At 29.1% G+C, this 14,827-nt stretch overlaps 1 protein-coding gene across 2 annotated transcripts; it reads right to left on the bottom strand.

The window, feature by feature from the left end:
- Nucleotides 1-155: 155 nt before the first annotated feature.
- On the bottom strand, nt 156-7,921 carry LOC127255692 (potassium channel AKT2/3). Of its 2 annotated transcripts, XM_051281369.1 has the most exons (10): nt 7,516-7,921; nt 7,187-7,405; nt 5,236-5,394; nt 5,083-5,140; nt 3,608-3,925; nt 3,043-3,282; nt 2,209-2,526; nt 1,499-1,687; nt 1,324-1,399; nt 156-963 (listed from the first exon to the last, which is right to left on the bottom strand). In XM_051281369.1, the coding sequence occupies exons 1-10, from the start codon at nt 7,752-7,754 to the stop codon at nt 257-259; spliced, it is 2,523 nt and encodes an 840-aa protein (XP_051137326.1). In that variant the 5' UTR covers nt 7,755-7,921; the 3' UTR covers nt 156-256. The 2 variants fall into 2 exon arrangements, with proteins under 2 accessions (XP_051137326.1, XP_051137334.1); XM_051281377.1 differs by lacking the exon at nt 7,516-7,921 and having other exon boundaries at nt 5,236-5,402; nt 7,187-7,327.
- Nucleotides 7,922-14,827: the final 6,906 nt, after the last annotated feature.

Genomic DNA, 14,827 nt, shown 5'->3' with positions numbered 1-14,827 from the left:
TAATGATATAATGTAAAATAAAAATATTCTTGGAAAAAAATAAAATATTTAATAAAATGTTTACTAATTTGACGTAATAGAAATAAGTGGTTAATTTGATATTTTTAAATAAAAAAAATTTTAAATAATAAAATCAAAATAAAAAACTCTCGAAGTAAACAGACCCAAATTTTAATCAATTAAGTCAAGAATCACAATGATTTTTCACAATATATATATCTTTTTGGAATTCAAAATATAACAACGTTGAGAAGATCTACAGAATCTCATCTAAATTCTCGACTATAAACACTTTATCATTGTCTCTAATCACTTCAACAGAGTCGATTTCCGAACCTTCATCGTTCGTCACCACAGCATTCGTCGCATCGAAACCGAATTTCTCTCCGGCAATGCTCTTCAGCTCAGCCACCGAATCCGGCAGCCTAATCAGCTTTCCAGGCTCCGTACAATTTCTCCGCGCCCGGTTACTCGGATGTCCTCGATATATGCTAATCCTTAGAAACGTCGACCGTTTGCCGCCGTCGCTACTCCCCGTCCGTTGCCCGTTTTCATTTGCGGCGCCAATGTAGGTAACCTCGCTCGGCGCTTCGGCGGGAATGACGATCTGGTGTCCGATTTCGCGCCTCTGCAGGATTTCATTTAGATTTGCAGCGGGGATGTTGTCGCGGACCGTTTCATTGCATTCGGACCCGTTCATGAGCAAAAATTTCACGACGTCGATGTGGGCTTCGGCTGTGGCGACTTGGATGGCGGTCTGGCCGTGCCTGTCTTTGGAGTCGACGTATAGGCCGTGCTTCAAGAGTTCTTTTAGTATTTGGAGGTCGTTTCGCTTGGCTGCCGTGCACAAAAGGTCGCCGGCGATGTAGGGGTCGGAGATGCAAGCCCAATGGTACAAGATTTTGAAGATCGAATGGTGCTTCGCCGCGAGGGCATCCCATAGCGCCGTGTTGCCGTGCGAATCTGAGAGATCAGTACGGCGAAATGATGCATTTTTCTATTAGTTTAAGTTTTCTAGCAGAGAGAATGGAATTTTGATCATGTAATTAATAGTTTTGATTATTTAGTCAATTATGTATAGAAATAGTTCATTGTATTTAAATATATGTTTTAGAGTTTAGAAGAATTTCGAAATATTAAATAAAAATAAGTATTTAATGTGATTTAAATATATATTGTATATATTTTTTGTATAGAAAATGTATTTGAAATTTAATATTTTAGATAAAAATAAGCATTTGATCTACTATATTTTTTATAATAAAATTCTCCATGAATAACCATCGGTGATTTGAGAACATATATAATTAGAGCCTTCGTTACCTCTCAAGTGCAAGCTACATGCGTGCTTTAGAAGGACGACGACACAATCCTCGTGCCCCTTCGATGCGGCTATATGCTGCGAAAGCAATATATGATATCTTATTACAAGATGATGAATATATATATGGTAAGTAAAATAATTATCAGACACTCGTTAGAGCGTATATTTATATACCAATGGAGTTTTTCCTCTCACGTCGCCAACATCAGGGTCGAGCCCCGCTTTTAGCAGCTCATTTAGAAATGCGGCATTGCCTGTGCCGGCAACTGTTAGCAAATTGATCGACATGTTGGAATCCCCATCTTCCTCACCTCCTTCGAGAAACAAGTCCCCCAGACGTAGATCCTTGAGCTTTTTATGATGCTGCATTTTTTTTTCGTCGTATGAAAAAATTACAAAATTTATCGTATATGATTGTTATCTCTTTTATCTTGTCTATTTTCTCGATTGTATTTTGGCCTTATATGTTCACAAGAAGAACCTTTGCAAAATATTACTCCTTCCGTCCCACGTAATTTGTCCACTCTTTCTATTTTCGTCCATTCCACATAATTTGTCATTTCTTTTTTTTCGAAATATAATTATATACTTTAATCACATTTTAAAATTCGTAATTTATAAAAAAAATATTTTAATTATACTGTTTAGTTATCTTAATCTTAATCTATAATTATTTTTACTAATATATTTCTTAATTACTTACTAATTACCTAATACTTAAAACTCCGTGCCTAATCTAAAGTGGACAATTTAAGTGGAACGGAATGAGTAATATATAAAGGATAAAACCGGTAACTGATTATAGATATATGACTAAATTTATGATTTTTCTCCGTTGTACTAATGTGAGTAAAGAATGTCGAAGCTTTAGGGTGTCGGCTAACCTGAAGGAAGTTCTTAAGCATCGTGACGTTGTCTTCTTGTCTCGGCTTCATGGCTTCAATTAAAGCTGTGGTTTTGAGGCGGAGTAGCTGAGACAAAGTCTTGGTACGATATGTATACGTTTGAGGTGTGGAACAGAATGCTCCGACTTCACCAAAAATGTCACCGGAATGGAAACCCCATATGACCTTCTCCTTCTCCTTCTCGCACTCGATCATTTCAATCTCCCCCGACACAATGATGTAGATGTCGTCGGGGGCCTCATTCTCTATGATCACATCCTCTCTCGGGGGAATGTACTCGGCCTTCATGTCCGCAACCTGAGATCATGCATTATTTCGAAATACTATTTAATAAATAATTTAAACTTGGATAATTTTTTTTTTGTCGTATGCAAATATATTTTAGTCATTTAAATGAAGCATACATAAAAATAGTTATATATATAACTCATAATTGTTTACGAAGTTTTCTGTAAGTAGAGTATTGTTATGTGTGCTGACATGACATTACTAGTGAAAACATGAAATCGTCACCGTAGCAATTTATAATATCAAATTTTGATATAGATTCAAAATATAAAAAATTAAATCAACATCGGCATTTGATATTGAAAATTACTTTGTGGCTAGTCCATGTCAGCTCTGACAGTGTATGTCAATACATGTGACAATATTTAATATTATAGTATTAGATAACATTTTCGGTGGTTATAGATTATATATAAAACTATTTCTATACATTTTCAGTAGTTATGGCTAGTCGATCCTAGCTCTTTAAAAATTTCCAACGAGCAAGTTAATGAATTAGTATTTCAAAGTAAATGAAGCTTTTACCAGAACAAGGAGGATTTCGCGCGACACGCCTTTGAAGAGATAAACTTTCTCGAGCGTTGGGAGAAAGAGGTGTTGTTGGATACTCTTACAGATGGTTTTCGGCAGTTGTTCGATGAGTTGTTGTTGGTTTAGACACTCGGCCTTGAACCTTAAACACATGTAGGCCACAATTTGCTCTTTCAACCTCGGAGGGAGATGATTTCGGGACACAAAGCTTGACGCGGCCTCGATGCTATTCCTCTGCAAGCAACAAATCATAGATCAATTTATCATCATTCGAAAAATAAAAAAATAAAATTTGATCTTGTAAACAATATTTTTTAGCATACTATGCATAAAAATAGTTATATATTTTACCCATAGCTGTTCTAATGGTCCTCTATCTGACATGTATAGGATCATTAGAGCGGCTATCAATAAAATTCATATATTTTACTCATAGTCGTTCTAATGGTCTTATATCTGCTTGTATAAAATCTTAGAGCGACTATGAATAAAGTATATGACTATTTGAAAATAAAAATAATAAAAAAACAGTAAAATTAATATATATTTTTTTTCTTACAAATTCCATGGTCCTTCGGGTGCCTTCGACGACGAGGTTGGTCATGTTGCCGATGATGTAGGCAGTGAGGCCGAGGTTGAAGAGCATGTAGAAGATGATGAAGACCTTCTCGAGGGCATTGACGGCGTGAATGTCGCCGTAGCCGACGGTGGTCATGGTGGTCACCGACCAGTAGAGGGCTGAGATGTAGCGTATGAGGAGTGTCGTCTCCTTGAAATTCGGTATGGCCGATACTATCCATGTGTTCCCGCCGTTCGGATAACGGTCGGCCAACAGATACGCCAAGCACGCCGCGCAATGCACTTGCAATAACGTTACCTGTAATTACATTTGATTTAACAATCATATGTAAAAAAATAAAAATTACTAGGGATGGAGATTGGCTTAGGTCACACTACATGAACCACATGTGACAAACAAAATCTAGATACATCGAGATTTGAATCCATGACATCATGGTCATCAATTAATTCTCACACCACTGGGTAACCCCTTGTCTCTTACCGGACCACAGGTCTGCTTCTTTGGCTTTTCTAGTTTAAGTTCACTATATTTCTATATTTTTACTTTTAATAGTATATTTTAGGTTTTTTTTTTCTTTTTTAAGTTGACTCATATCTTTTATTTATATCCTATAAATAAATATATATTTATATTCTTTTAAAATTCCCATCTTACCAATATTATAATATAGATATGATTTATTTGCATTGTATATAATTTTATTTTTTATATAATAATATTTATATTAAATAATCTTTTATCAAAATGTAATTTAAAAAATATTTGAATGCATGTTTTAAATATATATATGTAATAATATTTATATTAGATTAATCTCATTTTAAATTTTATTATTTATATATTTTCAATTTTAATTAAACTAATTAGTTATTTTAATCTCAATTTAAAATTATTTTTATTATACGATAATTATTTTCACTAATAGATTCTTAATTATTTAATTGTTATACCTATCCCATATTCCCGTGTCTACAGTAAAGGAGACACCATAGCCGGGACTGAGGAAAGTATAATATTATACTCTTCCATTCTACTAAAAAATTATGATATTATTTTGTCACACAAATAGGTTTATCATTTTCTTATTAAAAAAAATTATATTATTTTTATACTTTTATTTTTATAGAAAACAAAAATAATGAGAAGTATACACTCATGTAAAAATTTAGTGCTAAAAAAATTGAGTCCATTTTTAGATGGAGCGAGTATAGACTTTTTTGAAAAAGAACGAAGTTTGGGTATTGGATACTTGACTGAGTATAGATTCATATACTTGATACCAAATTTGGAAATATAAATATTTACCCGGTACAAAAAAAAGAAATAAAATTATTAACATATTTATTAAAAAACACGGATTTGATTGTTCCAAATTGAAGCGGTAATTATAGCGATTGAACACCCCTAAAAGTTACCACCATTATATATATATATATATATGGTTAACTTACGAAGAGCAGTCTGGCGCATCTGATCCAGAAATAGCTAAATCTGATGTCCTTTTCAAGCCTGATGAGTAATTAAATTTAAATTAACCGATAAATAAGAAAATTGAAATATTAGAAGATGTAGTGAATGAATTATTTACTTAATTAATTAATTACCGGGTGAAAAAAGTCTTGACGCGGCGGAGCCGCCAGAAACGGAGCATTCCGAGGAGGGAGTAGGTGACGCCGCCGTGGTGTTTTCCAGTAATAAAGAAGGCTATAGTCTCAAACGGTAGAGTAGAGGCCACGTCCATTATAAACCACGTCGACAAATACCTGCATGCCTTGTAACATCCACCCCGTCCATAATTAGATATATATATATATAAATTGTATTCTAATATGATATCGGAGTCCATAATATAAATTTTTTTAAAAAAATATGTACATCTGTTCCCGCTTTTAATTATATATACATATTATGTATTCAAATATTATGCTGAATTAAATAAAAATTATTGGGTGTGTTTGAATCGGGGGATTTGTTTACTTGTGTTTTTTCCAATTTTTTTTATCTATTTTTATTATTTATTTATAATAGTTTATTTTTCTCTATAAATATATTATATAAAAAAATAAAATATTATATCAAATATTCATTCAATGTAGTTATGTCACACGTATGCACATAACTATTTGAACATGGAGAATAATGTATGTTATCATTTGTTTACATTTAAAATTCAATTAAATACTAAAATAAAAAGAAATATATATACCACTTATAGACTAAGTCATAATTCTCAAATCTAATCAACCACCCTACTCTAGGCACAATAGCTATGGGAGGGCCCTCGTCTCTTTTTTATTGCAATAATTTTGATTAGATAAGTTCTGGCCATTTTGTATATTTTTCTATATTCTTTCTTATACAATTTATATATTTTATTGCAATAATTTTGATTTGAATATGCGCCTTTTCTCCACGTTAAATTGGCAAGGTGGACTGGGAGGCGTTTGAGTTTAAATCTATAATTGTTATGAGACAACTTTTTAAAAATATTTATATAGATGTATTTACATAAAATATCCTCAAAATAATAGGATTAAATTAGATATTTTCTATTCAAATACTCTTTTCGGTCTTAATTAATTTAAAATATTATTTTTATCATTTTCGTATATTTTATTCAAAAATATATTTACTATTTTAGTAAAAAGTAATTATACATTAATAAAAAAATGCTTTTAATTTTTATTTAAATTACAAATATAATGATTTTATTTATAAAGTCAATGAACTAAAATATTATTATATTTATAAAAAATAATACTACTATTTTGGCGTAAGATTGCATCGTATTAAATCACTATTAAAATAAAAATAAGAAAACAAATCCTCACTTTATTATTATTATTATTATTATTATTATTATTATTATATTGGTCCAGATCACGTGTTGAAATTTTAATTTCAATATGCTTAGAAATTAATCTATGCAATTTATTAATTAATAAACTAAATTAATGTAATTAATTTTTTAACAATCAGCAGCACCTGATCTGATCTGATCTGATCTGATATGATCCGATCGATATTGGTGGCCCATTTTGAACACTCCACAACTCGCTTTTTTGTCCCACTTTCTCAATCAAATAGTGTCTTTGTTCTATTTGAGTTTTGCGTAATACAATAATTTTTATTTTATTTTAAAATATTACATTAATTTTTATTTATTTTTTATTTTTTTTTAAAAAACTTTATATATATATGGAATATAATAATCGACCACTGGGAATGGGAATGGGAATGGGAATTAGAACGGCATATAATTCTTATCCCGTAATTATTCCCAGTAATGTCACACCAAAACGACAATTCATTAATTTTATATATATATAATTAATGAAAGCGCCATAATTTAAATTCATTAATTCCGACAAAGGAAAGGATCGTAAAATTATATATTTTTATTGTGTGTATATTCTAGTTCATTATTAATTCTATTATCTATTTATAAATTAAAACAAAATAAAGAAATAGATAACACAATATATAAGACAAAAATAATAATAATAAAGCATGAAAGTTATATAATACGTACAGTAGTGAGCGACAATAACTGACCTTTTAGCAATTTTGGATGAATTAGTGACAAGTAAATGAGTGGTGGGATCAATGTAGGCGACGAAGAACGTGAGCACGATATCCACCGCGAAGAAGACGTCGACGATGTTGTCGGCGATGTACAGCGCCGCCGTCGGATTCGAGTTCAGGAATGCGATCTCGTACGGGCACACCCAAACCGAGTAAGTCACCAGGCTCACCATCACCGTCTCCCACCATCTACGCAATATCAAAAATCCCCAAATTAATGTGTTAATTAGGGTTTATGTTAGGGTTAGGGTAAGTTTACAAATAAATCAATTAATTTTGCTTTGAATTGATTTGATTACCTGTATCTGGAATCCATGGGAGATATGATTCTTCGATTGGGAGAATCGTTCTCCGGCGCAGCGGCGTCGGCGGACACGCCCAACGGAGGCACTATGAGCTTCGAGAGACTCTTCAGGCTCAGATCCTCCGCCGGCGGGTAGCTTCCGCCGCCCCCGCCGCTGGTGGTGCTTTTATTAGCGGATTCTTCGTCATCGTGCTTGCTCGACGACCTGCTGCCGTCGCTCGGTTTCAGCTCCATATTTTGATTTCTTCGGAATTATCAGAATGGTTAATTAGCTCACAGTTGCAAGGCAATCATATATATATATATATATGTATAGTGAGAGAAATAGTGGTAATGGTTAAGTGTAGGTAGGTACAGCAGAAGGGGGTGAATTATGGTGAGTGTGATTGGAGGGCATTTCTACATAAAAATCTTGACAATTAATTAAGATGGTGATACATACATATATATATATATATGTATCTATGTATGTATATTTGTGTGTGTGAGGTGGGAGATGATCATTGATTGATAATGTGAAGGTCTTCAAGGAATTAATGGACACATGGGGTGGGGGGTAGGGTCTGATGGGTCTTTATTTTGGTCCCCCGTATATATGTATATGTATATATATATATATTTATTTATTTAGGTCTCTGGATCTGATTGTCTGTCCTATATAGATGATCATTAATTAATCTATTACACACGAGCACGCATACGTACGATGCATGTATTTGTAATTATGTGTATATATATAATTGGAAAATGTTTAATTTGCTTATTAATTTTACAATGGTAATAATATAAAACTCTCTGCTACACAGTGTATTCTAGAAGGGGTGTAATTAGTTGATAATTAAGAATATATTAGTGAAAATAATTATTTTATAATATAAATAATTATAAATTAAGATTAAAATAACTGATTAGTTTAATTAAAATTTAAAAAAGAAATTAAAAATTTAAAATGAGATTAAAGTGTGTAATCATTTTCCAAAAAAAAAAAAAAGGTGATATGATATATGGGACGGAGAGAAACGGCAACATGGACATAGTATCTGGAACGGAGGGAGTATAATATAATAATTATGTAGCGACGGGTTTACGGATAATGGGTGGATTCACTGCATGCAACTCTTTTGGCGGTAATATAATATACTCCATAACCGCCGGTTACGATAATGGTCGGTGATTCTATTTATAATAATAATAATAATAATAATAATATGGGGTATAAATTAATATATTGGTGAATTATATAATAGTAAGAATAAAAGTTTTTAAGATCTGTAAATCAAATTACATTTTACGTTGCAAGAACCATACATATGCTCATGTTTGTATGTTAAAAGGTTGGTAAAGATATCACCTTTGTCCTAAATAGTGAATAAATACGAACGAGACTGCAAAAAGCATTTCGAGAATTCAAATATAGATATTGATTAGTCTTAATCAACACGCAAAATATAAAATATCAGTACATAATTTTTTTACAAAAATATCATTTTTCTTATTTTGACATATGTTACTAACTTTTCATAATATGAAAATTTAAGGACGATTCAAATATGAAATTATATTGCTGCTGAAGACCTTATGTATAGGCTATTTGTGTCCATTTTGCATAGGTTTTATTTTGATATAGATTGTCAAAGATATGATAATATTCAGGACATTGCAGGTTTGTAATGGCGCATTTAATACCCCAACGTTAATTAGTCAAAAACACTGCACTGAGGCCGTGTGTTTGTTTGTATGTAGAGTGAAAATACAGTAAAAAATGTTTGAATCTAGTGAGAAAAATAGCGTATTTTCTTTCTATCTTTTCGTTTTCACTACTCCTTGATCTGAAGAAGAATATGAGCTCTCATGGAGATTTGAAGCTCATCCGAAGAAGGAGGAAATGGATTTTCAATAGAAAAAAAAGATTAACTTGTATCCGCTTACTCTCAGTTATACTGATAGTATGCTAAGATTAGAACTGCGGTTAAATCATTTGAGTCATTTGAGTCCCTTGTATACCTTGTGATAGGTTTAGTGTATGTCTTCTGGATTAGAATCCCCCAAATGTAAGTAGTTACACCGAATTGGGTTAACAAATTTTGTGTGTTGTTTGTTTTGTATTTGATCTTGGGCAGCCATAGACAAGCATCCATTATACACACAAGAGTTATAACCACGGAACAATACCACGTGTTTTTGAAGTGCAAACCCCTCGTAATTTTCTATTTCCGCTGTCATTAAACTCGAAGGAATTGATCTCTTACGTGTACATGTTTCAACACACGTCTTTCTTTTTACCCAACAACTTCAATTAATATATTATGTACGGTGTAAATTGTTTCTATATGGTGTAGAGTGTTAGTTTATATTTTATAGGTGTATTGTACTATTAATATATATTTTGTATTGAAATTAATTATGATGTATTTAGTTAACTACTATCACGTGTTGTTGGTTCATATGATAAAATTATATTATTTAATACTTTCTTCCTCCCAATCTAATATTATAATACATGAAGTATTATTATACTATGACATTTAATTTTTGTCTTTTATAATTTATATATAAATTAATTGTATATATAATAGTATGTTTGTAATTCAAATAAAATTTAATAGTACAAATATTTATTTTTATTATAATAATAATAAAAAATGAGTATAAAAATAATAAAAAAATATATTTTTCGATTGAAATGAAAAGAGTATATGCATTATGTTATCAATTTGTACCTTATGTACTTTTTTTTAAAATATGACAAATGAGTCCAGTAAGGAATGAGCTGGTAGCATCGACAATGAACTTGTAACTGTGAGGTCATGGGTTCAAACTCCAACGCCTCTAGATCTACATGTCATACATGGTTCGCTTAATTTGCAGGGTATTAAATTCGACCGAGTAGAGACTATGGGTTGACATATTATAAAAGTATATGTATATATATATATATATATATAAAAGACAAATGAGATATATCCTTGAAGAGTGAAAATATAATGACAATGAATTCGTCCTACAAATTGCCTCATTCAATACGGCACTTAAATTTTCTTAATCATTATATACCATCATAATTGAGCTAATTAATTATCTGCAACAATTCTCAATTTTATACCCTTAATATTTATGCTATTTTTTTTTTTATGGGATTTGTGTTTGTTATATTTGAGTGAAAGTACATCTACTAAAACAAAAGAAATCAATACATTTGTGATTGACATATTAAAATGGCAAAATGGATAAATTGGTAATGGACGGAGGGAGTATTAAACTTAAAATATGTTCTCTCCGTTCGAGATTTTTTATCCACCTTACTCTAGATATAAGAATTTAGATAAAATATAATTAATAAATATATTAGTAAAAATAATTATTTTATAATAAAAATAATTAAAATTAAAATTAAGATAACAAGATTAAAAAATTATAAAATTGTAAAATTTAAAATATGATTAAAGTATATATATATATAATCATATATCTAAAAATAAATAAATTATATGGAATATAAATAATAAAATATAAACATTTTATGTGAAATTGAGGGAAAGTAATATTTCATATCAATTTATAACAAATTAAACACTATTACTTCCCGCTGCCTAAAAATATATTCATTTTCTTTTTAAAATACAAAAGAAACGAATGTATTTTTAGGTGATAGAGAATAGTACTCCCTCCGTCTATTTACAAGGTTTACATTTACTTTTGGCGTGGTGTTTAAGAAATAATAGTATTTTAATTATAGTGAGTAGTTAAAAGTAGTGTAATGACATTTTTGTCCTTACTTTTTTGTGTAAAAATAATTATGTGATGTAAAGTAAGGGTATTTGTGAAAAAAATAGGGTATTTAATAAAATGTTAACTTTGTAATTGGACATTCCAAAATAAAAATATGTAAACATTGCAAGTGGACGGAGGGAGAACTATTTTTTATTAATGATTTATAGCTAGTATTAAAAAGAGATAGCATGTACATATTTTGACATTTCTATAACTTATGGATACCAAAAATAATTTTTTTCTGTTTATATTTTTTTTATCAATTTCTCTTCAAAAATATATGTTAACAATTTTTAAATATTTTTATTTTCTCTATTTTGGTATATAATATAAATATTATATGTACAACCAACATGGGTTGTTCAATTCTTTATTTGATCCATATTCAAGTTATAACTACATGCATATAATAATTATTATAGTTCTGTTTTAGAAAAGACTCAAGAAATTGACCTGTAATTAGGGGTGAACAAAATATCAAAATTCGAAAATTCGATTCAAACTAAATCGAAATTTAAAATTTGGTTCGAATTTTCGGATTGGTTCGAATTGAATTTTTGAAAAATTTCGAATTTTGGGATCGGATCGGATCAGTATACTTAAAATCCGAACCAATTCGAAATTCGAAATATAATATTTTAATATATTTTTTTATTATATATATTTAATATTTTATTAGAAAATATTATATTTTAATATAAAAAACTCAAAATTATTAATTATATTTAAATATATTTACTTTTATGTATTATATATATTTAATATTATAAAATAATAATAAAATATAAAAGAAATTTACAAATTAAAAAAATAATTTAAAATATTTAAAATTTCGGATTTTTCGATTTGGTTCAGATTTTTTAGTTCGAATTTTGAATTTTCGGATTTCGGATTTCGGTTCGATTCGGATTGATTTTTTCAAAAATTTCGGATTTTCGGATGCCAAATCCGAATCGAAAACCCAGATGCTCACCCCTACCTGTAATACTGTAATTATCAAGTTTTTAACAATTAAATAGAAAATATCTAAACGTAAAATAAATAAATAAATAACATCGAAAAAACACGTAACGTTAGTCTCTTTGAACTTAATGATGTATGAATTTATGCACTTTAATGATTAAATTGGGATATTATTGCATAAATTATCATGTCATTAAAATAAAAGAATTTTCTAATTGTTAAAGGATTAAAATGGAATTTCACTTCTTGCATGGAGCATATTCATTACCACTGCCCGAACCTTATCTCATTGATTATGCTCCATACGTAGATTTCAATTTCAATTTTGATTTTAATTTTAATTTTAGTTTTAATTTTAAATTTTATTTATTTATTTATAGATGAGACATAGACATGGTGTATCGGCACAAAATGTCTTTGTGTGTCATTGTGCACTTGTGTCCCACAACAGGGACAACAATTATTTATCTAAAGTTCCTTTTATATTGAAATTTTGAAAATAAAATAAAAAAATAAAATAAAATATTGGTATTTGATAGTATAATATTTTTTTTATATAATATTTTTTATAAAAAAAAATTACATTGCCAAAATTTAAGATTATATTTGCCATAGAAATTAAATTTATATCTTATGTTTAGACAAATTAAAATGACACTATATATACATTTCTGGAGAATGAAGAAAGTAATATAGTTGTGTTTGGTTAGAGGTTTATGTGATTTGGCTTTTAATTCTTTTTTAAATAAAATTATTATTTGATATGATATTTTATCTAAAAAAAAATTAACATATAACAGTGGAAATTAACTAAAACCAAATAAACCCTATGATTGTGTTCTTTTAGCACTTAAAAAAATATCATACTCCCTCTGTTCATACGTAAAGTATACAATTACTTTTGGCGCAGAAATAATAGTATTTTAATTACAGTGAGTAGTTAAAAGTAGTGTAATGATATTTTTGTCTTTACTTTTTGGTGTAAAAGTAATGATGTAATGTAAAATAGGGGTATTTGTGAAAAAAAGTAAGGTATTTAATGAAATATTTATTTTGTAATTGGACGTCCCAAAATAGAAATATGTATATTTTCTAGCTGGACGGAGGGAGTATTAAATAAGTATTTATTTGTCTTATAAAACATCAAATCAAATACTCCATTCGTCCCATAACAAAGTATCCATTTTTCTATTTTAGTCCGCCCCATAACAAAGTATCAATTTCCTTTTTTTAGTAATTGTACTATCTATCTAACATTACAAATACCCTTACAACTTACAATATATTACACAAATATCATTACCTTTGTATCACATATACTAACAAGGTTATTTTAGCGGTTTCTACTTTATTTCTACTATATCCTAATATTTCTAAAATTACATACAAAAAACAAATGGATACTTCTTTTTGGAACGGAGGGAGTATTAAACTTTTTATTATTATAAAAAATTATCGAAACTTGAATATCCTCCAAAACATATTTATACGAAGCCTTTAACTTTAGGGCATTATTATTGTATCATTAATTATTTTAAATTATGGCGTGGCTTATAGGTTGGTAATCATAACCATACGTTTATAAATTAAAGCAATGAAATAAATTTAATATATAAAAAGTCCAAAAGTATTTTAATAACTGATGGAAAAAAAAAAAAGTCATAAAATATATCAATTGTACGTTGAAATAGTCGACAAATTATGTTTAGACATGCATCATGGTCTATTGAGTCTAATCCATTATTTGCATAGGATTGGTTTTTGTTAAAGTTTGGATTTTGTTTTGAAGTTCGGAAATAACGTTTCTGGTTAAATAGTTGTCTAATATGATATTTTAAATGAAAGTGAAATTATATATATATATACTTATACTTTTTTGCTTTATTTATTGTGTATGTTTAAAAAAAAAATCCTTCAGTGATAAATGTCTCATCATTTAATTTATTTATATTGAGACCAATAGTATATATTGTATGAATTATTATCATATATTATATTTACATTGTATAAAAATATATACTTTTGAATATCTCCTATGTTGTTGATATATATTCGATAATAGCACCAAACTAAATTCAAACTTAATCCAAACACACCTTACCCATTAAGGAATTTCGTTGTCATTTTAGTTGCCTCCTAAAACTTATTATCGAGTTTAAAAAATATAATTAATTAAAAATACATCTATTACAAAAAAATCGCCTGAAATATATATATATATATATTCATAAAAAGTTATAAAAAATGTCAAATTTTTACCATTTTTATTTTTCTTCAAAATTCCGCACTTTTTTGTAAATAAAACTTTATTTAGCTAATTAAATAGCATATTAGTTTTACGAGCCACAAATAATTAAATTTTTCATGAAAAATAAATTATGTTAAATGAAAATAATCATGGTTGACCTAAAAAAAAGTGACCGAGAATTTTGTCCAGTAAGAGATGGTCGATAGTGTAGGGAAGTGAACCGTGAACTCTAAAACAAACAACAATTTGCGAGCTTGGCTCGATTCGATTCGTTTGAGCTCGCTAAAAGTTCGTTTGTTAAGTTAAACGAGCCGAATACGAACAT

This window comes from Andrographis paniculata, unplaced genomic scaffold, assembly GCF_009805555.1.
Source record: "Andrographis paniculata isolate CXL003 unplaced genomic scaffold, ASM980555v1 Contig12END, whole genome shotgun sequence".
NCBI lineage: Eukaryota > Viridiplantae > Streptophyta > Magnoliopsida > Lamiales > Acanthaceae > Andrographis > Andrographis paniculata.
Note: the sequence above shows the minus strand (reverse complement) of the source record. Positions and strands in the feature narration are given on the sequence as shown.